Source organism: Giraffa tippelskirchi, chromosome X (genome assembly GCF_054371585.1).
Source record: "Giraffa tippelskirchi isolate mGirTip1 chromosome X, T2T-mGirTip1v1.2.pri, whole genome shotgun sequence".
In the NCBI taxonomy this organism is placed as follows: Eukaryota; Metazoa; Chordata; class Mammalia; order Artiodactyla; family Giraffidae; genus Giraffa; species Giraffa tippelskirchi.
In genome coordinates this window covers 115,292,652-115,319,764 of record NC_137289.1, presented here as the reverse complement: position 1 = coordinate 115,319,764, position 27,113 = coordinate 115,292,652, and the positions used below count along the sequence as shown (strand labels likewise).

General features: G+C 37.1%; 1 protein-coding gene and 1 pseudogene across 2 annotated transcripts in view; one reads left to right on the top strand and one right to left on the bottom strand.

Moving 5' to 3' along the window:
• CFAP47 (cilia and flagella associated protein 47) overlaps positions 1 to 27,113 on the top strand; it is a 493,129-nt gene that overhangs the window by 129,949 nt on the left and 336,067 nt on the right. Inside the window, exon 26 of the mRNA XM_081563532.1 lies at positions 6,822 to 7,031. Coding sequence (XP_081419658.1) covers positions 6,822 to 7,031 — 210 coding nt within the window. The remainder of the gene's footprint in view (positions 1 to 6,821; positions 7,032 to 27,113) is intronic.
• LOC145535827 (guanine nucleotide-binding protein G(I)/G(S)/G(O) subunit gamma-5 pseudogene) lies at positions 14,653 to 15,008 on the bottom strand (annotated as a pseudogene). Its single transcript, XR_014075506.1, has one exon. The product of XR_014075506.1 is annotated as a guanine nucleotide-binding protein G(I)/G(S)/G(O) subunit gamma-5 pseudogene (transcript).

Here is a 27,113-nt window from a genome sequence, read left to right as displayed (position 1 = left end):
AGCTAGGGATCTTCATTACGTATGAAAGTTCCCTTTACTGTTGCCATATAGCATAACTTAATCATCAAAGTAGTGTCTCATCATATTTATAGGTTCTGCCACCCAAGGAATGGGAATTATGCAGTTTGTACACCAAGGAACAGGACTCTTGGTGGCCATCACAGAATTCTACCTATCATAGTGCACATGCTGTAGAGAAATGTCATCTGTTTGCATTTTTTAAAAATTGATAAGCAGCTCAAGCCCCAGTACTCTATTGGACTAGATACATTATGAGTCCTCACATTACAAAACAGATAGAGCTTTTGTGTGTATGTGTATGTGTGTGTGTATAAAACTGTTGGAGTACTGAGAAGTGTGAGAGGTCTCTAAAGGACTGAGAGCAAACCAAAACAATACATACTTAGAGGCTGAAACCAGAGTAGGAGTGGTGAACTTCATTAACATACCAAATGCAGGCTTGTTTTTAAATCTTAAGACAATTTCAAGGTAGGAAAACTTAATCTCAGATTCCTGGATTAATCCAGGGACACTGGAAGAGGCTAAAACGATTCCATGTCAGTAAGTCCTTCTATCTTTCAGTAGGAACAAGCAAAGCTTCTCTAGATCAGTGGTTCTTAAACTTTGAGATATATATATATTTATCTCAGAATTTTCTGATGGATTTTTCAAAAGCAGAGGTTATTAGATCCTATGTCCAGAATTTATGATTCAGTAAGCCTGGAATGGGATATAATAATTTGTATTTCTAATAAGTTTTCAAATGATATTGATACTCCTGTTTACTTTGTGAATAGGAATTTCTACTCGAAATGAAGCCTTCCTCAATTTTGGCCTTATTTCAGTTTTCACAGATTGCTAACAACCAGACAGGAGCACAGTGTCAAGCATTACAAAACTCACCAGGAGGGAAGACACCATAACTTAGAGTCAGCACAAACAGTCTTAAGATTTAGACTCTTAAGTAATTCAGATATTGGATTTATCAGATATAAAGTATAAATAATTTGTTAAAAAGATAAAAGATGGCATTATAAAAATTAGTAATTAACATGGGATTGTATAATATAGATTAGAAAATGAACCAACTATAACTTTTAGAAATTTTAAAATAAAGCATGTAAGGTTAAATTTTAAGGGCATCTATTAAACCTAAACATAGAAACAAACCAAACTTCAGTTAACTTTACAAGAGAAGCACACTTTTTTTTTTTAATAAATTTATTTATTTTAGTTGGGGGCTAATTACTTTACAATATTGTAGTAGTTTTTGCCATACATTGACATGAATCAGCCATGGGTTTACATGTGTTCCCCTTCCTGGACCCCCCTCCCACCTCCCTCCCCATCCCATCCCTCTGGGTCATCCCATTGCCCCGGCCCTGAGCCCTTGTCTCATGCATTGAACATGGAATGGTGTTCTGTTTCACATATGATAATATACATGTTTCAATGCTCTTCTCCCAGAACGTCCCACCCTCACCTTCTCCCTCAGAGTCCATAAGACTGTTCCATGCATCTGTGTCTCTTATTCTGTCTCGCATATAGGGTTATCGTTACCATCTTTCAAATTCCATATATATGCATTAGTATACTGTATTGGTGTTCTTCTTTTTGGCTTACTTCACTCTATATAATGGGCTCCAGTTTCATCCATCTCAATAGAACCGATTCAAATGTATTTTTTTTAATGGCTGAGTAATATTCCATTGTGTATATGTACCACAGCTTCCTTATCCATTCGTCTGCTGATGGACATCTAGGTTGCTTCCATATCCTGGCTATTGTAAACAGAGAGAAGCACACTTTTTAAATGAAGGGGAAACTGAAACAAAAATGATTGCAAAAACTCTAAATAGTTGAGTAATGCAGTGGAGTGTAAATAAATTGACCAGTTAAAAGACAGAGGCTATTAGAATGAATACGAAAAAATTCCAACTTCCGGTTTTAAAAAGTATGTATGAAATGTAAGGGCAAAAAGATTAAAATAAAATGGGGTTTCTCAACTTCAGAACTGTTGATATTTTGAGGGTAATAATAATTCCTTTTTTTTTTTTATTAAAGTCTATCCTATACTTTGTAGGATATTAAACAGCCTCCCCCCAACCCTGCAGTTGTGAAAGAAAAAGATAAAATGTCTCCACACATTGCTACATTTCTCCTTGGGAGCAAAACTGTTCCTAGTTGAGAACCACCAAGTTAAAATATTGATTTACATTACAGTAAAGTAATGATTATGATCATTTCCATAGATGCAGGGGAAAAAAGCATTTGACAAAATTCAAAAATAATAAAACTCTTAAGCAGTAATAAAAGAGAAGTTATTTAAGTTGGCAAAGTTTTCTGTCATAAACCTAGAGGAGACATTATTATGGATACTGGAATATAAATAAATTGCCTTTAAATAAAATAGAAAAGGCAAGGGTGCCTATTAGCACTGTCTCTCAAACACATTTTACTAGAGAAACTAGTCCATGCTGGAAGTTAAGAGAAATAAAATATGTGAGGGTAGAAAAGTAAGCTTTAGAACCAGCATTATCTGTTGATTAGGAGATTTTCCATATAGGAAATGAAAAGAATGTATACGCAGATATTTAAAGCTATGAAGATCATTTATCAAGATAAGCAAATGTAAGTCCAATATTTAAAGTTCAATAGTATTTCAGCATACAACATTTAGAACATGCAACTGTAAAACTACTATCCTTAAAAATATTAACAATTGAAGGTAATAGGAAGAATTGTATGTGACTATATGGAGAAAATTATACATCTTAAATCGAAGAACTCATAAATAAATGAAGATTTACACCGTATTCATGAATTGTGATATTCAAGATTGTAAAAAGCACAGTTCTCCACAAATCAACTTGGATTTTTCATGCAACTGCAATAAAAATTCAAGTTTTCATCAAGATTGACAAGTAAAATTCTAAATCTTATATGGAAAATCAAGGGTCAAGAATAGCCACACCACCCCTGAAGAAGAAGGTGAGAAAGGCTTGCCTGCCCAAATACCAAGAGTGAATCTACGTGACAGTGGTGTAGTGATAGATTAAATGAGCAAAGGAATCCAGTAGACTTGAAAATGGCCCACACATGGACAGATACTGAATATATGACAAAGGCAGTATAGATCTTTGGAGAAAAAAGATTACTATTCAGTAAATGGTGCTGAGATAATTAACTGTATGAAACAGTTCAAACTGGATTCCTGTCTACTTAATACATGAAAATTCATTACACATCGATTAAAATGCAAAATGTAAAAAAAGAGAAAACAATTTTAATGTCTGTGGGCGGAGAAGGATTTCTTAAACATGACTTAAAATTATGCTAACAGTAAAATAAATAACTGATAAGAATCAGAAAACTATCAAATAACAGAAATGTTGACAAAATGTTTCAATAGATATTTCACAGGTAAAATAGAAAACACATGTAAAAGTATGCAGTAATTGACCTCTTTGTAAACTTGAAAATAAAAATTAGTGACTACAGCAAGATAGCATTTTGCTTATCCTAGGTAGGCAATCATTAGGAAGTCAAGCTACCAGTTAGAGTATCAGTGAGTAGGAACACAGTAGATAATACTATGTAAAGTGTAATATCTGCATATTTCACAGCCCAATATTTCCAGTTCACAGTATATACAAGAAAAATGCATCAGGGAAATGCAAATCAAGACCACAATGAGGTATCACCTCACACTTATCAGAATGGCTATTGTCAAAAAGGCAATGAATAATAAATGTTGCCAAGGATATGGAGAAAAGGGGACTCTAGTTCACCATTAGTGGGAGTGGACATTGCTGCAGCCACTATGGCACACAGCATGATGGGTCCTCAAAAAATTAAAAATAGAGCTATCATATGATCCAGTAATTCCACATCTGGGTATATATCCAAAGAAAACAAAAACATTAATTCAAAAAGATACACGTACCCCAGTGTTCATAGCAACATTATTTATAATAGCCAAGGTATGGGAGCAACCTGAGTGCCCATCGATAGACTAATGGATAAAGAAGATGTGTATATATTCTACATATTCAATGGAATATTATTTGGCCATAAAAAAGAATTAAATTTTACCATTCACAACAAATATGGGTGGGCCTGGAAGGTATTATGCTTAGTGAAGGAAGTCAGACAAAGATAGATACTGTATGTTTTCACTTATGTGTAGAATCTAAAAAATAAATGAATATAACAAGAAAAACAGATTTATAGATACAGAGGGAAAAATAGTGATGGGGAAGGGTCAAGATAAGGGAAGGGGATTAAAAGGTACAAACCACTATATATAAAATAAATAAGCTACAAAGATATATCTTACAGGACAGGGAATATAACCAATATTTTATAATAACATAAGTATTGAATCAGTATGCTGTACATCTGAAAATAATATAACATTGTAAATCAACTATACTTAAAATAAAAACTCTTGCACATGTGTACTACAAGGTATGTTTGAAATTATTCATAGTTGCATTATTCAGAATAGTGAAATCTGGGAACTACACAAATGTCCAGTGACATGTGAGGGTATTAATTTGTGATGTATATGCACGTTAATAAATATTCTATATCTGTGATGTGGAGGAATTTTAATAAGACAATTGTGTTAGGAATCTTAGAAAACAAAGTACTGAGATTAATTAAAAGAAAGTCAAAAAAAAAAAAAAGAAAGTCAAAGAAGGCTGCACATATTGATATTCTGTATATAAAATGACAAAAAAAAGACAATGAAACAAATTTATATTTAAAAATATATGCCTATCTATAGATATAAAGAAATAGATGTAAAGAGTGGTCAATTGACATGTTAAAAATATATAAATTGTGGGGATTTGTGTACCATTATTTTCATAAACTACCAAATCTTAGACCCACCTCAGCACTTCTCTAGTTCAGTACTTTATTTTGCAGTTAACCATTCTGAGATACAGAGAAAACAAGTTCTGAGTGTGACGGAAATCAGTGAAAATCATCGAAGTTGAAAAGCATAGAATGGCCATTAGCTTCTAACATTTGGCTTACAAGATATGATGAGTGCTTACTTGTGCCTCAGGGAATTGCTCTAAATGCCATTTTGTGACCGAGTGTAGTTCTTCAATATTAACTTGGCAACTCTGGGGTTCACAATTTTTTCAAGATCCGATCTTATAAGCAGATACTAACCTCTGTTGCTTGAATAGGAAATAGAAATGACTTGAATTATATTGTGCTAGAAATTACTTTTTTTTTGTCAACAAACATTGCCTCATATATGAATTAATCTTTACTCTTTCACCTTTTGAATTAATGGATAATGGTATCAATTTTAAAACTACTTCAAGTTAAAATCAGAGTCTTAACATGATATAATGAAATGAACATGTAAAAGGGACTGTAGACATGATGTAACCATTTCTTATTGTATATGCAATAAAACTAATAGTGTTAATGACTTATCCAAAGATATGTAGTTAATTAGCAACAGAATTGGACTCAAACCTGATTTATAAACTGCTTTTTCATGTTTTATCCAGTGAACCATATGAGTTTAAACTAGTTCAAGTTGAGAGCTTTTTTTACTTTTTCTAGTTAATTAGCTGAATAATCATTCTAATTAAAATACTAGGGAAATAGGATTCACATTTGCTAACATGTCTTATTTGCTATAGGAACCTGCATATATAATAAAGCAAAGTAATACGGTGAAATAGTTATTGACAGATGAAAGTTATCAAGTATTAATTAAAATTAGAAGTGAATAATAGGGCTTCCCTGGTGGTCCAGTGGTTAAGAATTCGCCTTGCAATATACAGGACACTGGTTTGATCCCTGGTGCGAGAAGATCCCACATGCCGCAGAGCAGTTAAGCCCATGTGCCACAACTACTGAGCCAGTGCACTAGAACCCACGGGCTGCAGCTATTGAAGCCTGTGCACCCAGAACACATGCTCTGCAACAAGAGAAACCACCACAATGAGAAGTTCGCACACCTCAACTAGAGAGTGGCTCCCGCTCTAAACACCTAGATAAAACCCACACACAGCAACCAAGACCAAGTGTAGCTAAAAATAAATAAATAAATCTTAAAAAAAGAAGTGGATACTATATACTATGCTATTAAAAATCACAAACACTTTTAGACTGGCTAAATTATAGTATATAATGAAATATAGTACATAGTATACGATATAGTATATTAGTATATATAGTACATATTAGTATAATTAGGATTAGTATATAGTCTTAGTATAGTATATAGTACATATAGTATATAATGAAATTTATAGTATATAGTATATAATGAAATATGTGAACATTGAGTATTAATAGAATATTTTAATGGTGATGATTGAAAAATATTCATGTCATATATGTACAGTGCTTAATTGTATGCAGATTAAAAATAGGTATGTGTATATGTATTTGTTAATAATACTTTGTCTACATCCAATAAAGCTTTAGCTTTTAAAGGGATGATTTTTAGTAAATTTTTGTTAGGACATATTTAAGACAATACTGTTTTTATCATGGCTGTGATTAAAAACACATTGTACTTGATCAGGCATTTAAACCGTGTTTTTTAACCCTGACAGGACAAAAGGAATTTTTCATCATCTCATGCAGATTATCATATTATCAATTTTACTTATATTGTGACCAGAAAATGAGAGATGATATAAAAATATCTTTAGAAGTTGGTCATGTTATTGTAAATATTTGTTTTAATTTTTCTAATGATTCAAAAAACAGAGGAAAGCACATTTAAACCCAATTACTTGCACATATTTTGAGCTAATTTTTTTTTAAATTTTAAACAGGAAATCAACTTTAAGTGTCCAGATATCCCCAGCAAAGCTTCTTGATGGTAATGAGATTCAACCTCTTTCTGTGAATTTTCCAAAAGGCAGAGTCATTATGGGGTCTTCCACTGGAACTAATGCTGCGCTCACCTGCCATCTCAGCTTCAAGTCATCTAAACCTGTGTCATTTTTCACCAATGTTCTTTTCCATGATAACAGAGATAACTGGTAAGACATTTAAATGTAGATTCATTTGTATCTTACAGTGAAGAATAATAGGTTTATACTCTACACTATTATAAAATGTTAAAAAGAAAGACATCGAAAATAATGACTTTGGACATAACGTTTTTTTTTAAGTTCCAAATGCAATGTTACTTTCATGAGAAACAGCATGATAGTGGCTGCCAGCATATTCTCTGGGGCTAGGCTGCCTGGGTTTGAGTCCTGGCTCTGTTAACTTTGGTGAAGTTAGGTAATCTTCTCAGCCTCTCAGTTCTCTCATCTGTAAAATGGGGGTCATAGCAGAACCTGTCTATTCTGTAATAATGAGAAACTCGTTGAGTTAATTATTATTGAGTTATTGTACAGGAACTGGCACAAAGGAAATGCTAGGTTAGTATTTAATGAAAATGAGAAACATCAGTGTAACAAGTTTCCAGACAATATGATTTTGTTACATGTTCCTTTGACAGGTTCAAGGAAATTAAAATATACCTTGGTTAAGCCATGTTTCTGGATCTCTTAAGATGTAGGGCCAGAAATTTCCCTTTTACATTATACCTGGAGATGATTTGACTTGCCAGATGGCAAGCAGTGAATGTATAGAGCAATGAAGTGTGTTAAAAAAAAAAAAGTTCATAGTGTAGAGTGACTTGTATACTAAAAATGAGTATGTACTCCATGTGATAATTTATTAAATTTTAGTCAGGTCATTATATAGTATATTCATAGTCAAAGGATTGATTCGTGCATTAAGAATTAGAAGGGTGAGATACAGATGTACTGAAATGTTGCATCCAAGGCAAAGCATGGCCAGATCCAGGACCTGGCTCATGGAGTTCTGAGCTCCAGCTTCCATGTCCCTTTCTCACATATGTTGATGGATAAAATTACCTAAATTATACCTCTCAGACTATTTTTCTCTTTTAATGCTAGCAGTCCGTCGTTTGTTGACATTTAAAAAACAACAGCAATAACAACAGCTTCTTTTAATGGCATTGGTTTAGACTTCTATCAAGAACTGAACTCTATGCCTCCATCCTGGGATACTTCTGTCTTTTTGTACGTTACTGACCTTGTTCATAGAAGTTTAACTTTTCTTTGCTCTAGTCCACAAATTTGCACTTTGCCAAAAGCATTAAGTAAAGTGTACCTTTGAGCTCACTAATAAAAATCGTGCATAAACTTCTCCATGAATGCCTTAAAGGTAATGAAGGCTCAGACCACATTCACAGGGTGAGGAAGGAAAGAGTTTCAGTAAATGCTCTGTGAACTAGATGGCTTCTTGGACAGTGGTACAATTGCCTCTAAGAGAGGTATGAATAGGTTTCACGGTTGCAGTGTGTTGATGTCTAGGCAGCAAACAAGATGTTAGGAGACCTAAAAACAGCTTCTAGAAAGAGGAGTGTCATATATTTGATGATGATGGTTTTCTTGTCTTTTTGTTGTGGTATGTTTCCTTTCAGCCTTGAGACTCATTTACTCTCCACTAGATTTCCCTACCCTTCTTCCCTTACCTTAAACTCCATTTCAACCTTCAGCAGGTTTGAGATAAGGTACAGCTTTTGCAAATAATTTAGCAATTTTGAAATTCATAAATGGGCTACAAAAGCGTTTTCCATGTGCAAAGAAACATTCCCTGGAACCTTAATACTGGCAAATCCTTTTACCAATGCCTTGTTAACTCCTTATCCGGTTTCCCATATATGATCAGCTCTTCGTTCTCAACTCTCTGAAGCTGTCTTTGCCTTTCTCTCACTATTTTTGATTCTGTTCAGATAAATGATGTCTTCCAGTAAGCACTTCCTCAAGAGCCTCCCTTTCACCTCAGACTGTTTGGAATAAATTTGATTCTTTTGGTTCTTTTATTGCTTTTCATCATTCAGTTCAGTTCAATCACTCAGTCATGTCCCACTCTTTGTGATCCCGTGTACTGCAGCACACCAGGCCTCCCTGTCCATCAACAACTCCCAGAGTTTACCCAAACTCATGTCCATTGAGTCGATGATGCCATCCAACCATCTCATCCTCTGTCGTCCCCTTCTCCTCCTGCCTTCAATCTTTCCCAGCATCAGGGTCTTTTCCGATGAGTCAGCTCTTTGCATGAGGTGGCCAAAGTATTGGAGTTTCAGCTTCAATATCAGTCCTTCCAATGAATATTCAGGACTGATTTCCTTTAAGATGGACTGGTTGGATCTCCTTGCAGTCCAAGGGACTCTCAAGAGTCTTCTCCAATACCACAGTTCAAAAGCATCAATTCTTTGGCACTCAGCTTCCTTTATAGTCCACCTCTCACATCCATACATGACTACTGGAAAAACCATAGCCTTGACTAGACGGACCTTTGTTGGCAAAGCAATGTCTCTGCTTTTTAATATGCTGTCTAGGTTGGTCATTACTTTCCTTCCAAGGAGTAAACATCTTTTAATTTCATAGCTGCAATCACCATCTGCAGTGATTTTGGAGCCCCCAAAAATAAAATCAGCCACTGTTTCCACTGTTTCCCCATCTATTTGCCATGAAGTGATGGGACTGGATGCCATGATCTTAGTTTTCTGAGTTTTAAACCAACTTTTTCACTCTTCTCTTTCACTTTCATCAGGAGGCTCTTTAGTTCTTCTTCCCTTTCTGCCATAAGGGTGGTGTCATCTACATATCTGATGTTATTGATATTTCTCCCGACAATCTTTATTCCAGCTTGTGCTTCACCCAGCCCAGCGTTTCTCATGATGTACTCTGCATATAAGTTAAATAAGCAGAGTGACAATATACAGCCTTGACGTACTCCTTTTCCTATTTGGAACCAGTCTGTTGTTCCATGTCCAGTTCTAACTGTTGCTTCCTGACCTGCATACAGATTTCTCAAGAGGCAGGTCAGGTGGTCTGGTATTCCCATCTCTTTCAGAATTTTCCACAGTTTATTGTGATCCACAGTCAAAGGCTTTGGCATAGTCAATAATTAGTTTATATTTATTTGCGAGTAATCCTTGTGAGCTTTGACCACGGTATTGGATAAGCAAAGATGAAATATAAAGTGGATTTTCCTTGATGAAAGTCAATATAGTAGGGAAAGTGGACTTTAAAACAAGTTTTTGGTACCAAGAGAGATAAAGAGAAAATGCAACACAAAAGGAACAATTAGTTATGTCCTGGGGGCATGGGAGGATTGGTCATGGCTGCATGGGCTTCTGAATAAGATCTTAAATCACAGATTACACTTGCTAGTGTTTGTCGTATATTAAAGATTTTATTTGCATCTAGTTTGTCCATGTTGAGGTGCATGGATTCAATGAAAAAAATGAAACACTCATTTCTTCATGCTTTGATATTTTTTTTTTTTTTTACTTCTATAAGACCATTTCATACTGTGGTTCCCCTTGGAGGTGGACATGCTTGGCCTTTTATTTTGTTTTCTTCTTTTGGTTTTGTGACATTTGATTTGGCAGCTTATTAACTATAGCTTGCTAACTTGGCTGCTGCCACTGATAATGGTCTCCTCCACACAAATGTGTCCTCAGCTCACCAGTTACACAGCCTGCTTTACTTTTACCTAAATTTCTAAAAAAATCTGAGGTTTGCGTTTGTATATATCTGTGGAAGGGATAGTAATATGGGCTGAGTATTACAGGTTTTTTTAAAAAATGTACTAGATATAGAGGCTGAAACAGGCTTATATTTGGGGAATATTTTTAGTTTGATGGACACTGACAAAGCAGAGCTGAGAGATGAAACTGTCAGAACAGCAGGAGCAGATTATGAAAGTCTTGCACGTTCTGCTTTGTTATCCATGAGTAAGTCATAGGAGAAGAACCAGGAGAGGCTCTTGTTATGGAAATCAAAGCTTGGATGAATACAGTAAGCGTGAGGTCAACAGCTATCAATTAATGCAGGTCATATCCCAGGTCATAGGCTAGATGTGATGGAATCCACACAACAGCCCTGAGATGTGAATGTTTTTAGATCTTCATCTCTGTTTTACAAAAGAGATATACGGCCCATAGTGTGATATAACTTGCTCAAGCTCACTCATATGTGAGGTGGAAGAGCCAGGAATTTGAAGCAGATTTCTATTACCAATGATCATGTACTTAGTCACCTTGTTTTAACACCACTTAGACTGTGTAGAATCGTATAGAAGTTTTTGTGGTAGGTATTCTTTTTTGAGAGTAGCACTGTTGTATGTCGTATGTAAACTTTACAAAGAATAAGAAATTGAAACTTTGCATTTTCCTCTTATTCTATTCCTTTGCATCTTTCTCTCGCTCTCTCATAAACACACACACACAAATGCAGGCACATGCACACACCTGTCTTGTAAGTACCTATATATAATTATGTTGTTTTTAAGTAAACAGCATTTTAGGTTCTATTTTGCTCTTAAGTACCAAGAAATTTAGTTTACAATTAAAAGTGCATTTTGAGTTACAGGTCTTAAAAAGTCTATATGCTCTAGAATTAGGGAATTGACAAAGAAATATCCATTGAATAGAATATATTAATGAATATTCCATGTTTGATATATAGTAATGATAGTAATTCAAGTCTGTGCAATGAAATTTAGGATATCATTCATTTATTTCTATTGATGTGTTAATTTATTGATGAGGCAAAAGTTCATAAATTGTCTCCATAGTTATTGCATGAGTAAAGTAAAAGTTTATAGTTTCACTGAAGAGGCCTGTTTTACAACTACCATCAGTAAACAACTCTACAGAAGATATTTACATAAAAATAAATTTATTATATATGGGTACTGATAAGATTTCATATAACTATTTTAGATATTTTAAATTAATAGTGTTTGTAAAAGACTTCAAATCAGGATGTGAAATTGAAACCCAGTATCAAGACAACAGCTGAAATATGTTCTTTTGAAACTGTACATTTCACATCAATAAAATTTCAAAATGAAAAATACATTCCTTGTAAAAATTGAAATATTTACTTTTCCTACAAAAAAAGCATGTGCTTATTATTGAACAAATATATGTCTTATTTAGAAGTTTATAGTTTTATGTTGGATTTTTGTGTCCATTTTTAGTTACTTTACTTACTTATATGTTATAAAGAATGGTTTTTGAGGGAGTCAAGGAACCCAGTAGTAAAATACAGTTCCTTTCCTTGCCGCTTTTTGAACTAATGTCTATTTTAGGTTAATATCTTTCTCATGTGCTCATCGGAGAAGGCAATGGCACCCCACTCCAGTACTCTTGCCTGGAGAATCCCATGGACAGAGGATCCTGGTAGGTTGCAGTCCATGGGGTCACAAGAGTCGGACATGACTGAGCGATTTCACTTTCACTTTTCACTTTCATGCATTGGAGAAGGAAATGGCAACCCACTCCAGTGTTCTTGCCTGGAGAATCCCAGGGACGGGGGAGCCTGGTGGGCTCCCGTCTATGGGGTCGCACAGAGTCGGACACGACTGAAGCGATTCAGCAGCAGCAGCATGTGCTCATCAATGTTTTTTACTTCCTGACTTTCCTTATTTTTACTTTTGACATATGAAGTAACAATATAGGGGTGTGTGTGCATATGTTTGTGAGAGAGGAAGAAGAAATATATATAATTCTATTAATTATGTAAGTAAAACGGCATCTTGAGTATTTAGATTATGTTTTCTGTTTTGTTTTCCTGAACTTAACAATTTAGTTTCTATATTGCCTTTATGTACTGAGGAATTTAGTTTATAATTATGTAAGTACATTTTGCGGAGAAGGCAATGGCACCCCACTCCAGTACTCTTGCCTGGAAAATCCCATGGATGGAGGAGCCTGGTGGGCTGCAGTCCATGGGGTCGCTAAGAGTCGGACACGACTGAGCGACTTCACTTTCACTTTTCACTTTCATGCACTGGAGAAGGAAATGGCAACCCACTCCAGCGTTCTTGCCTGGAGAATCCCAGGGACGGCGGAGCCTGGTGGGCTGCCGTCTATGGGGTCGCATAGAGTTGGACACGACTGAAGCGACTTAGCAGCAGCAGCAAGTACATTTTGAGCTAAAAGTCTTAAATAAGCTATACTCTCTAGAATTAGGAGATTAATCAGCACATATCCCCTGAATAGAATAACAGGAATTTCCTTACGTAGATAAGAGTTGTAGAAAGCATTCTGAGAAATAATCCACCTTGAATGGGGGTGTTTGTTAAGTGTTGTAAGGTTAGTGAACTTCTAAAATGTCTGCAGGTGGCCCCTAAATCTCTTTAAAATGAATTCATCAATATAAAATAACTAAGGGGAAGATACACTTTTAGAAATCATAATAAGTGTATAATAACACCTACTTTGGATAAGTGATAAACATTTAATTTGGAACTGGAAAATAAAAAAGTCCAGGTGTTCAGTTTGTACAACCCAGTGTCAAGGGTGGTCTTGAACAATCAAAGTGAAATTCAGTCACCCAGATATCTTTAACAGTATTAGCAATTAACAGTCTGACATTGTGAGTAAAGATTGAGTCATTCACTCCTTTATTTAAATATTTATGGAATGTATATCATGTACCAGATACCTACCAGCCACCATTTAAGCAATAGGGGTTATGACAGAAATCACAGCATGATCCCTGCGTTGTGGAGCTTAGAGTTTGGCAGGGGGAACAGAGCCAGTAAACAGTAAACCTGCTAAAGGGTAAGTCTTTAATAAAGGGTAAGTGTGTGATAATTGATGGAGGCCATAGGGAAAAGAATAAGTGCAGGGTAAGTTCACAGGGAAGGCCAGAGAGGGAATGAGTAAGTCTCATGTGATAAATAAGATGATAGGAGAGCTTCCTCTAAGAGGATAGGATCTAAGGAGAGATTTGAGGGACTGGGTGGGGTTAGAAAGATACCTGGGAATATCCTTTCAGCTCAAGGGAATGGCTGGTGCAAGATCTTTGAGGTGGTTGCTTACAAGGAGGCAACCTGAGTAGAATGAGCAAAGGTGAAGAGTTTAGGAGAAAGGACTGGAGAAGAAACACAGCAGTACTGGATCCTGTAGGGCCTTTGAGGTGAATTGTAAGGATTTGGACCTTTACCCTGAATGAAATGAGGAGCCATTGCGCAGTAGCCAGTGAAAGAATGCAGTAGCCATACTTTTGAACAGTGATGAGGTCAGTCAGTCATTCCCTACCACCCAAAACTTGGGCTTCTTATTTATTTGTTTTATTTCCTTTGTTCATGATAAGGCTTCTTGTTTCTCAAGTAGATTTTTTTTTCATTCATTCATTCAGTATTCACAAAAATGACAAAAGTACACCTGTCTTTCTTCTGGTGGTGGGGTCAGAACAATGCTCCTGCATTCGTGGAGCTTCTATTGTAATGGAGAAGACAAAAATTGATAAATATTATCACAGTTTAATAAAGAAATCATATGAGTTTAATGAGATAGAGAGTAAAGGATACCTTCATGTATTAGACAGATAAGGCATCTCTGAGGATATGATATTTGACCAGATGGTGATACGAAAATTTAATGAAAAAATATAAGGCGCTCAGAACAGTCCCTGTTGGTAGTATGTAACTAAGTAAAGACTTGGCATTTGTTTTATTTTTTTTTTTATTTTTTTATACTAAGTATTTTATTGTATGCTGCCATCAGTGTATATAAAATAATTACCCTTGTGAAACAAAATTATGAATATTCAGAGAGGTAGACATTAAGGACTGACAAAAGTAGAAGTTTGTATAGTATGGCACGTTACAGAGAGGCTTTTGTACAGGCTTCAAATTTAGTTTTCCTTTGAATATTCACTGGTTTATGAAAAGTGGTTTGGAAAACCTTGTCAAGATTCGTCTTACTACAAAAAGGAACAGACTTTCTGGGGCCTGAAGGGATTTGTACTTGAAGATACTCCAGTCAGCAGAGGGTCATGTTGCGCATTCTGCAGACAGAACTGTTTCAAATCTGCAGCTGCCTGGGAAACCTTCACCCGATTGACCCCGGCCTCCAGCCGGAGCTGCTGAACCACTTTTTTCATAGCCGTGACGCTGGATGAACCAGACATGGCGCACTCGAAAGGATGGCAGATCCGCCGGCATTTGTTTTAAAATCAGTAGTTTAGATTTCCAGAATGATCTCAGTGCCCGCTTCAGAGATATGAGAGTGATTGCGTGAGTGAAAGTTGCTCAGTTGTGTCTGACTCTTTGCAACCCCATAGACTATACAATCCATGGAATTTTCCAGGCCAGAATACTGGAGTGGGTAGCCGTTCCCTTCTCCAGGGGATCTTCCCAACCCAGGGGTCGAACCCAGGTCTCCTGAATTGTGGGCAGATTCTTTACTGTCTGAGTCACCAGGGAAGCCCAATAATACTGGAGTGGGTAGCCTATCCCTTCTCCAGCAGATCTTCCAGACCCAGGAATCAAACTGGGGTCTCCTGTGTTGCAGGTGGGTTCTTTACCAGCTGAGCTATCAGGGAAGCCCCTTGAGAGTGACTGCATTTCTTCTATTAAGAGAGTGATTGGATTCACCCTGGGGTAACAGATAAATCCTCAGCAGACATACAGCAAGAGGGGAAGAAGGGTGTATGTGTGTTCGGTGGGGAGTGTGGATTGGAGAGAGACAGGAGTTCAGCTCTTATGAGGATGAGGGATTCTTTGGATAATCTCTAAATGATTTATATTGTATTTCAGAATTATTTGTTCCTACGTTTAAAAATGTATCTTATCTGGGAATTCACACAGAGATTGAATGGATTAAGAAGTGCCAGAATGGTGCAATCCCCTATTTTGCACTGTGGTTTCCACTCCAGATTGAGGAGAAGGAAACATTATACGCTGAAGGAATTTGTATTATGAGAATGAAGTGTAACCCTTGCTCTTGCTTTATAAGTCCACTAATTGATACTTCAGACTAAGCATAGAGTGAAAGGTATGGCTTTGGGTGATTAATTTTATAGAAATACTAAGAATTCCAAAAACAATTTAATATTCTTATGATTAACCCCAAATATAGGATATTTACTTTTGTAAAGTCAATAATTAATTTCAACTGCATGTTTCCAATAACCAAGAAGTTAACCTGAGTTAGCAGTGCCTCATTACTAAAATAGCAAACATTAGTTGTTGTTATTGTTCAGTTGCTCAGTCGTGTTCAACTGCGACCCCATAGACTGCAGCATGCCAGGCATCCCTGTCCTTCACTATCTCCTGGAGTTTGCTCAGACTTAATGTCCATTGAGTCAGTGCTGCCATCCAACCATCTCGTCCTCTGTTGCCCCCTTCTCTCTGTGTCCTCAATCTTTCCCAGCACCTGGGTCTTTCCCAATGAATCTGCTCTTTGCATCAGGTGGCCAAAGGTCCTCCATACATTTTATAATCTCCTGAATATTTAACATATTCATCATACTCAAAACTAATTATATCTTCCGTCAGTTTTTAGTACCCAAATTTAAATTGAATAACTTTAGAGCAAAGGAAAACATTTCAGCTCTTCTGTAAGAGAACTAACATGAGTCATTGAAAATAAATAAAATAAATCTAAATGGCTTATTTATCGAAAAGATATGTGAATGTGCTATTCAGATATCAGCTGTTTTCTTCTAGAAAGTGGTTCTTTTGTCTGAACACTAGAATCACCTCAGGAGTTTTAAAAACTGTATATGTGTGCATTCTCAGTTGTGTCCAACTCTTCATGACCCCATGGACTGTAGCCTGCCAGGCTGTTCTGTCCATGGGATTCTCCAGGCAGGAATACTGGAGTGGGTTGTCATTTCCTTCTCCAAGGGATCTTCCCCATCCAGGGATGGAACCTGTGTCTTCTGCATTGCAGGCAGATTCTTTACTCCTGGGCCTTTAGCCTCCTTCTAACTCAGAGATTATAATATAATTTTTCTGGAAGGTGGCCTAGGCATTGCAACCTTTAAAAGCTTCCTGATAGCTTATGGTGAACCATGTTGGATTTGTGATCTCCGAAGAAGAAGAAGATTTAGCTTTGGGACAAGGGACCAGGCTTGATTACTCAGAGCTTTCGTGTGGCAGAAGTTTTATTATAGTGAAAAAGGACAGATAAAGCTTCTGAGGAAGAAGAGTGCCCCCCTTGCTAGTCTAATCAAGGCATTATATACTTTTACCAGAACCACTCCTACAACATAAGATAACAAGATTAGTCAGAAGGTTGTTGTTAATAAGGAGAAATATGTCCTTTAGCAAGATACATTGTTGTTATATAATCATTAGTACAGAGCTTAAGGAAAAACATACCGTTGAGCAAGATGAGTTTTGTTGTGTAATCATTAGCTCTGGGCTTAAAGAAAATAATGTCTTATGTGACTAGGACAAAGCAATGTAGGAAAAAAAGTTTGTCCTTTTCTCCTCCTTGAGAGCCCCAGACCCCTTTCTCCTCCTCAGGGACCCTGGACTTCTTATCAGCCTACCTAAGAATTAACTCTCATCCCCATGTGATTCTAATCGGAAGCCAAAATTGAGAACCCTTGCTCCAGGTTGTCAAACGTTACCCTGCATTTGACTCACTTGGAAGACTTGTTAAAACAGTTTCTGAACCTCATCCCCAAAGTTACTGATTGATTTCAGTCTTGAATGGGGCTTGCAAGTGGCATGTGTACCAGTTTCCCATTTGATGCTGAGGTTGCTAGTCTGAGGACAGAAACTGAGGTTGTTTGAGAGCCAGAATTTCAGGTCCACTCCAGATCTAAGAAATCTGTGTGTGTGTGTGTGTGTGTGTGTACCAGGTCATTCATGTGCATAGTAAAGTTTGTGAAGCACTGGATCTAAAAAGAATGAATAAAGGAAAATCCTATTTAGAAAGATTAAACAGTGGAACACTTAAACATTTGTCAGGAAATGAGGTTACCACTAGAAAATGGTATTGCTGTGAGATCTTTAGACAAAATACCCATCTTTCTTTTAGAGTAAGTTTGGTTTAGTTTATTAATACATTATTTAACTTAATCTATTTAAGATACCTATATTGTAAAGTATAATCCCAAATTCATAGCAGAGGAAATTGAAGTACTACTATGTTATTTATCTTTTAGACCTTCACCCATTTGTAGAGTGGGGGAACCAACATTTGAGATCAAGTCTTGTTATCACTATCACACAACTTTGCTTCCTTTAACTTTTCAAGTTCTAAGATTTTATTGCTGTAACATGGTCAGTTTAGTAAGAAAACTGAATAAAATTGAGTTATGATACATCATATAGTGATGTATAATTGATTACATGAATAGGAAGATTTTGATGGTTTAATACAAGTTAAACCACAGGTTTTGTTTTAAATGAGAGGCCATTTAGGAATATATAATAAGAATGACACAGAGATATTTGGTAGATGAGGTTGAACTGAAATTAAGATTACTAGTCAGCTTGTATATCCTCACCAGTGTATAAAATCTTGAAACAATTTTTGGCTGGTTTGTAACCAAGCACTGTCCTAAGTACTCATGCCCTATACCTGGCCTGCCCTGATAAATCCTATTGGACCTTGGAGCCAGTCAGGACCTAATAACTAAAGAACTAAATGCTGTCATAGTCAGAGTTCTAAGCATCTGATAGTATTTTGTTTTGGGTCCCTCTTAGCGTGTCAGTAGTGATACTATTGGCTAGGAATGCTGGAGGCACTCACCTGGTCCCTTAGTACTTATGGTAGCCCCCACAGACATTTCCCCTTTCAGAACCAATATTGTGGCTGGACCTGCCTTTTTGGTTCCTATTGTGGTAGTAAGATATACCTCAGCAACAGCCATCAGGGAACTTTGAAAAAACAAGGTCTTTTACTCATAGAGTGTACCTGGCTCGCCTAGGGCCATGCGCTGAGGTGGGGGGGTGGGTGGAGATGGGGAGCAATTGAACAAAGGTCTAAGTTATGCCTTTATTAGGATCTCGAGTGGGATACCTAGGGTTTTGCACATTCACTCTTCATTGGTGAATTTAAAACATAAGTGCGGGAATTAAAGCTCAGGAGAGGAAAAACTAGTGGTCTGTCTGGTTGGTTATGTAGGTCAACCAGAACTTTCTAAGAAGGAGAATTTCATGGGTGGGGCAGCCTGGCTCTGCATCTCTTATGAGGCTGGCAGTTTATTCGTTCCAAATGGATGTCTTCGAAGGGAATGCCTCGACAGTCAACAGTTTAGTGTGAGGCATTTACATTACAATCAAGCAAGCTCATTGTCAGTCCCTTAAACAACATATTAACATACACCTCCCTTTTAGAGTGTATGGTTGATTGATATTAAAAAATGAACATTTTGAATATCATCCCCATTTTCATATGAAATATGATTATCTTTCCAAAAAACATAGTTAATGTGGTTCTAACAACAACAGGAGCCGGGTTCCAGCACATTCCCTGTTGGCTGGTGTTCAAAAGGTTCAGTGGCCTTAGCTCTAAAGCTGCCACAGAAATGTCTGCTCTATGTATTTCTTGGCAGACGGACTCCTGAGTTGTGCCTGATTTAGTCGCTCACTTGAAACCAACACAAATTTGTTGTTTTCTTAATCATGAACAAGATATGATTTAGCAAAATTCTTGGCCTTTTCTTAAAAAAAAAATTAGTCACAATCATTTGTTTCATGATATAGGTTTTAAGGTACTGGGGTATATATATATATCTTTGACATTAAAGCAAGTGTAATAAGGATTTGCATCTATAGATAAATCAATGCATTGATAAGAGTTTAAATACTAAACTGTAATTTCTCCCTTATTCATTGATATATGTTAGTCATTTCAGTCTAGCTTTAGAGATGAACCACGTAGTGTTAATTCCAAATGTAGTTAACATTTTGCTGGTGAAGAAATATATTTTAAAATGTGCAGATCAGTTGTTTAAAACTGAGAACATACAGCTCTTAATTATACCAACTCTCTCTATATACAGTAGAATTTCATCAACCTTGTTATGGGTTAAAAAACGTTTTTGATGCATAATAAAACTAGTTATGCTTACCTCATTAAAGTAATAGGGCATTGACAGTAACTTAAATTGAAATTATGTATTTTTGAAAGCATTCAGTATAATAAAAAGGAAATGAGGAATAATGAGAGCTGATTCTAATTATTGTTTACTCAGTACATAATTTGGTATTTGTGTAGGATGTATGTGGCAACGTTGGGTTGGTTGCTAGTATTTTGAAAAGTATTATTATCATACCTCTTCCAGAGACATTACTCTTTTCGTAAGAGTAGGAATCTGCATCACATAGAGGAGACCAGCAGAGAATGAGTGAGACCTAGAGGCTTGTGGAGCATTAATGCATTCAGGTTGGCAAGGCCACCTTCGTAACCATAGTGTGAATTCATATCTACTTTTTCTGTGCTTTTCTGGGATATTTGGATATTTAAAATAAGGATGTAGGTGCATATTTAAAATACATACAGAACACTTTCGGTTCACGAACCTTTAAGAGACACTACCAGTTAAGTAGAAGCAGCTTTTGAGGTATTCAGAGTTCACTTTATGGATTAACAAGAGCAGTATTTAGAATGTGTGTGTTCATCTTTTGGAGACTCCATTCTTAGCATAAACCTGCTGCCCATGGTCAGTGAACCACCTAGAGTTTTAGCATTGTGGCTGCTGAAAGGTAGGTAGTTGGAAATTTCAAGAGGATTTCAGTAATCATCTAATAGATGAAGCTGAAGGCAGTGTTGAAATATTGCCCTAAACTTTATTTGTTGTCTTTTGAGGGCTAGGTTATGCATGACACCAAGTATTTGTCCACCTTTCTTCATGGTGTGCGTGTAAATAGAATAGGCAGGAAGCAGGGTTGGGGGAGTAAAAATTTATAAGGAGCCATGCTTTGTCCTGAGATAATCGTCTGTTCCTTATTGCTTGACCTAGTCTTAAGGAAGGCTGTTTGTAATGGCACCTAAATTCTGTGAAGAAGGTTATTTTCATAATAGATCTATTAAACCAAATCATAGGATTATAACAGAGTCTCAATGGTAAAGTAGAATGTTTGCTTATATTTAGCCAAAACATAGGTATTATAATAAACTATAAATAAACCAGGGTATTATAAATAATACCAGGGTATTATTTATATTTATTCATTATAAAATAAACCAGGATATTATAATAAACTATAAACAGGCTGGGATAGATTGAAGGCAGGAGGAGAAGGGGATGACAGAGGATGAGATGGTTGGATAGCATCATCGACTCGATGGACGTGAGTTTGGGTAAACTCAGGGAGGCCTGGTGTGCTGCAGTCCATGGGGTCGCAAAGAGTCGGACATGACTGAGCAACTGAACTGAACTGATAAACAAGAAAATATTCTTAATTATGATTTGTTTGTCATCCACTTGTGGCAAATGGTGGTATTTAAAATTTGTATAGAAATTGCAAAAGCCCCAAACTTCCAAGGTAATACTTACCATGTCATCTCAGATTATTAAAATCATACTGCTTTTAACACTGGGTTGCAGAATAAAAGTTAACTATAGATGATATGATTTCACTCTTTTCTTCCTTTTTCTTCTCCACCTCCCCCCTCCCTTCTCTTTGGAATCATTGACGTTTGGAGAGCCTCTGCCCTGCTTAGAGATTTTTAATTTTGGAAGAAGTTCCAGTGTTTGCCCTTTGTCTCTCCCTTAGTGATTGTGAGCATTTGCCCAATTGCTGATCTTTTCAGGACTTATGGAAGTTGGATGCAGTTGACAGAGTCCTCTCCATCTTTTCTTCCTCATACCCTGTCTGACTACCCAGTTCTTCAACTATTTGTGAATATGAATTGATTCATCATGGAACTACCTTAACAGGATTATAATATTTGATTGCAACATTTACTTATCCATGGGCATTTAAATAACAAAATGGAATGCCTGCTCATTATAACAATTTACAATACAAAAGTTAAAAATACCATTAATAGCTTAACTTCTCCACCTTTCAATTTTACACAGTCACATCATGTGTTAAAATTGTGATATCTTTTCATATATTACCTTTGGCTATACAAATATATGCAATTCTTATCTATGTATGTATATGTGTATGCACAAATATACATATATATATATAGACTATAAAGAAAGCTGAGCGCAGAAGAATTGATGCTTTTGAACTGTGGTGTTGGAGAAGACCCTTGAAAGTCCTTTGGACTGCTAGGAGATTCAACCAGTCCATCTTAAAGGAAATCAGTCCTGGGTGTTCATTGGAAGGACTGAAACTCCAATGTTTTGGCCACCTGATGTGAAGAGCTGACTCATTTGAAAAGACTCTGATGTTAGGAAAGACTGAAGGCAAGAGGAGAAGGGGACGACAGAGGATGAGATGGTTAGATGGCATCACCGATTCAATGGACATGAGTTTGGGTAAGCTCAGGGAGTTGGTGATGGACAGGGAGGCCTGGCATGCTGCGGTCCATGGGGTGGCAAAGAGTCGGACACGACTGAGCTACTGAACTGAACAGATTACTTTTAAGTTAACTTAATATTATACATACTAATTGTGGGTTTTTCCTCTGTGTATGTTACACAATAGAATGGAGTCAGAAGGCGATCTGGGGCTTATGGGCCAGCTCTATTGTTTTTGACTCCTGGTTTCTGAGGTGGCTTCCTGCTGTAGTTATTTCAAGGCTAATGGGATAGAATGAAGAGAGTATTAGACAACAACTTTTAAGGAGATGAACCAGAGCTCACTACCTTTGCTCATTTGTCACGGACACAAGCTTGGTCCCATGGGCTTGGGTTGGTGCACGGGTAGGTACCTGCATGGCAGTGCGTCCTGCTGACACTTGGGAAGGGGACTCCATTTCTTTGAAGAAGAGGATAGCCTCTGGGTGATAGCAGACTCGACTCTAAATCATAATGACACTTTCTGCTTTTCAGTACTTTGACTATTTTATTAAACTTTAACTTTTTATGTTTTATAAACCCTTCTTGGTGTTCTAATTGCATTTCATACAGTCAGGCCCTTCAGGCAACTGCATATTTGGCCTTCTTTACCAGAAGTTTCACAAGACTCACAGGGCTCTGACTCTGGTGCCCTGCAGTCTGGGTAGCTGTTTTAGTAGGGTCTGTGTGGAAGAGTGTGGCAGGAACGCATGTGGGCCCCAACTTGCCTGAATTTTCCTTTTGCTGCCCAGATATGTTCATCCTTTTGTGTTGGTATTAAACCCTTGGATTTGTTTTTAAACATACCCTAACTTCTAGGTTTGTCCATTCTACACTTCAAATTCTTTCAAAGAAGTAGACCGATAATTGTATACTTATCTGTTACTAATAAAAAGAAGTTTGTTCAGATACTTCATGGTATGGCAGTTGGGGGTTTTCTCTCTTGACAGCTAAAGGTTGCTTTTTACTGTCTTTGCCCATTATAATCACAGCTTGGGGATAGCGTGGGGAGATATTTGTGCTAACATTCCCAATTCTTAACTGCCAGCATTGATTCCACATTTGCAAGGAAATTGCCAGTCTCTTCAAAATTTGTACTCAGTGGAGGTGATAATTCCACGGTAACTTTCAACTACCCCAGCAGTATCAATTTGAGGGCATTTGGTTTGCAAATTGCTTTTTCAATTAATTGGCCTGTTTTGCAGTTGTTTTTGTTTTTTTCTTACTGAAATAATACAGATCAAAGTATGTAAAACTAATATTTTAAAAAATCGTTGCAAAGTAAACCTTCTTGTATTTACCACTCTGGTCAGAAAACACAACATCACTGATGCCTCAGAGATCTCTTGTATCTGTATCCTTTCAGGTCATGGCAAGGCAAATGTTAGTTGCTTAGCTGTGTCGGACTCTGTGACCCCATGGACTGTAATCTGTCAGGCTCATCTGTCCATGGAATTCTCCAGGCAAGAATACCAGAGTGGCTTGCCATTCATTCCCTTCTCCAGGGGATCTTTCTGACCCAGGGTTCAAACTTGGGTCTCCTGCATTGCAGGCAGACTCGTCACCATCTGAGCCACCAGGGAAAACCATAACTTTAAATACCATACTGTATCCCCTTGCTTATTAGATATTTGGATAATAGCTATTGCTGAAGATTTGTGATATGTGATATATAGAGAGAGTTCATACTAACAAATAAATGCTAGGCATGAGGAAAATTGAATGAGAAGTGCATTTCCCATTTATAGTCAATAGGATTCCAATAAAAACCTCAAAGTTCTGTGCTCTCCAGAGGGCTTTATAGATTTAGGGGATATGAAGTCCTTGACTGATAACTCAGTCTTTCCTTACTTAAACAGGGCTGCTTAAATTATGTGTTGACTTACGTGTATCTGTTCTGTCATAAAATACACCAAGAATTTTAGGTTAGCAATTTGTACAGCTTGCTATACTAGATGATTGTCTCACCTGTTGGAGTTTTCTGATTTAGAAATCAAGATCAAACTGCATTGGGAATTCCCTGGTTGTCCAGTGGTTAGGACATTGAGCTTCCAATGCCAGGGGCCTGGGTTCAATGCCTAGTTTAGGATCTAAGATCCTGCAAGCTGCATGGCCAAAAAAAAAAAAAAAAAAACAGGAAAAAAAAAAAGAAATGGGAAAACATGGAACTACACCTCCTATTGCCCATTTAAGGAGTGAAGTGGGATTAGCTGACAGCCTCCATTTGTCACCTTCTACAGGATCTGTGTTAACTTCTTGGTACCACTTGGCCTGGATTGCACCCCACCAGCTGGAATCTACTTACTGATTGATTGAGACAGGTTTAGAGGGCCAGGCATTTCAGCCTAAAACTAGAAACTGTGAAGGGAAGTCCAGAACTCCCTGCCCAGTTGGCCAATGCCTCATCATCCTGTTCTCCACACCCTGCAGCCCTGCCACTTCTTACTCTTGTCTCCAGCCTGCTTCCTTCCCCTTTCTTATACAAATACTGATCCTAATAAACCTCTTAAACCCAAACTGTCTTCTTCCAGTAACCCCAACCTATGATAATTAGAGATTGGATATTATGCTTATGGGGTCTTTTAGTTCAGCTAGATCTTGAATACTAGATCAAGTCACTTGCCAGTCACTCCATCCATCCATCTGCACATGTATGCAGGCAAAAATCCCGAGTATTTATGTGATGTATGGTGGTCTTTGCCTATAAAGATCTTTAATTAGATGAAAGAGATAAGTATTTATGTGTTAGATGACTATGAAACACATTTAAACCATTTACTGAACCCTCTACATGAGAGTACTTATATTTTACTCCATTTTTCAGAAAGCGTAATGCCAAAAGTTACACTAAATTCAGTAACATTTTGAAGTAGCATTTCTTTTGATTTACTATTAGAGCACATACAGAAATCCCTTAGTTCATTTTTTCAGAACAGATGTGAACATTTTCAGCATAAAAATTGGGAACAATTTTCAAAGATTATGGATACCTCTTAGTAGTTTTAGTGTTCTAAGTCTGTTAATGAAATTGAGGAGGTAACCTTTGGATGAATTTTAGTTACATTTTTTGGAAAGGAGTAAAGCAGTGCAATTAATATATGTTTTCTGTTTTCCTGTTATTGGAATTACAGTCAGTGGGAGTATTCTGAAACAGATCATACAGCTTTAGGATATTAATGAGAGAAGAGTGTTTTATGCTATACTTAGTGGATTGTGGTTCCTGATTAGTTTACTTTTCCCTTCCCTCTGGATCCCTGCTCTAATGCTAGGAGTCCTTAGCTAATACTACCGTGTGTAACCACATTCCCTTTGAAAACAATGTGAGGCTATCTCCTGGTTTCCAAGGCCCTTGTGATCTTTCATCATACCCTAGTTGATCACTAATGAGTGTTCCCTTGCCTAGGTGTTAATATTTAACTACCAAGCTACTAATTTATAATCAACAAATATTCTTCTGCATTATGTTTATCTGACCAATGAAAAACACATATCTCATGGTGGGAATTCAAACCTCTGGCCAGATGGTTGGTAAAAGGATTTTTCACAAGGAATTCTATTAGAGAAAGTTCCATCATGACAGAGATGGCCTTCAATTTGGACCAACTCTGATCTTAGTCTGTGTTATATTTGTTTATTAAATTTCTTTCCTTAGAATAAATTAATTCCAGATGTTTCAAATCGCAAATAATCCATTCTTTTCTGTTCAGTTCAGTTCAGTCACTCAGTCGTGTCCAACTGTTTTCAACCCAATGGACCGCAGCACGCCAGGCCTCCCTGTCCATCACTGACTCTCAGAGTTTACCCAAACTCGTGTCCATTGAGTTGGTGATGCCATCCAACCATCTCATCCTCTGTCGTCTCCTCCTCCTGCCTTCAATTTTTCCCAGCATCAGGGTCTTTTCAAATGAGTCGGCTCTTCACATCAGGTGGCCAGAAGTATTGGAGTTTCAGCTTCAACATCAGTCCTTCCAATGAACAGCCAGGACTGATCTCCTTTAGGATGGACTGGTTGGGTCTCCTTGCAGTCCAAGGAGAGTCTTCTCCAACACCACAGTTAAAAAGCATGAATTCTTCAGTGCTCAGCTTTCTTTATAGTCCAACTCTCACATCCATACATGACTACTGGAAAAACCATACCTTTGACTAGACGGACCTTTGTTGGCAAAGTCAAGTCTCTGCTTTTTAATAAGCTATCTAGGTTGTCATAACTTTCCTTCCAAGGAGTAAGCATCTTTTAATTTCATGGCTGCAGTCACCATCTGCAGTGATTTTGGAGCCCAACAAAATAAAGTCTGTCACTGTTTCCCCATCTATTTTCCATGAAGTGATGGGACCGGATGCCATGATCTTAGTTTTCTGAATGTTGAGCTTTAAGCCAACTTTTTCACTCTCCTCCTTCACTTTCATCAAGAGGCTCTTTAGTTCTTCTTCGCTTTCTGCCATAAGGGTGGTGTCATCTGCATATCTGAGGTTATTGATATTTCTCCCGGCAATCTTGATTCCAGTTTGTGCTTCATCCAGTCCAGCATTTCTCATGATGTACTCTGCATATAAGTTAAATAAGGAGGATGACAATATAGAGCCTTGACGTACTCCTTTTCCTATTTGGAACCAGTCTGTTGTTCCATGTCCAGTTCTAACTGTTGCTTCCTGACCTGCATACAGGTTTCTCAGGAGGGAGGTCAGGTGGTCTGGTATTTTCATCTCTTGAAGAATTTTCCAGAGTTTATTGTGATCCACACAGTCACAGGCTTTGGCATAGTCAATAAAGCAGAAATAGATATTTCTGTGGAACTGTCTTGCTTTTTTGAC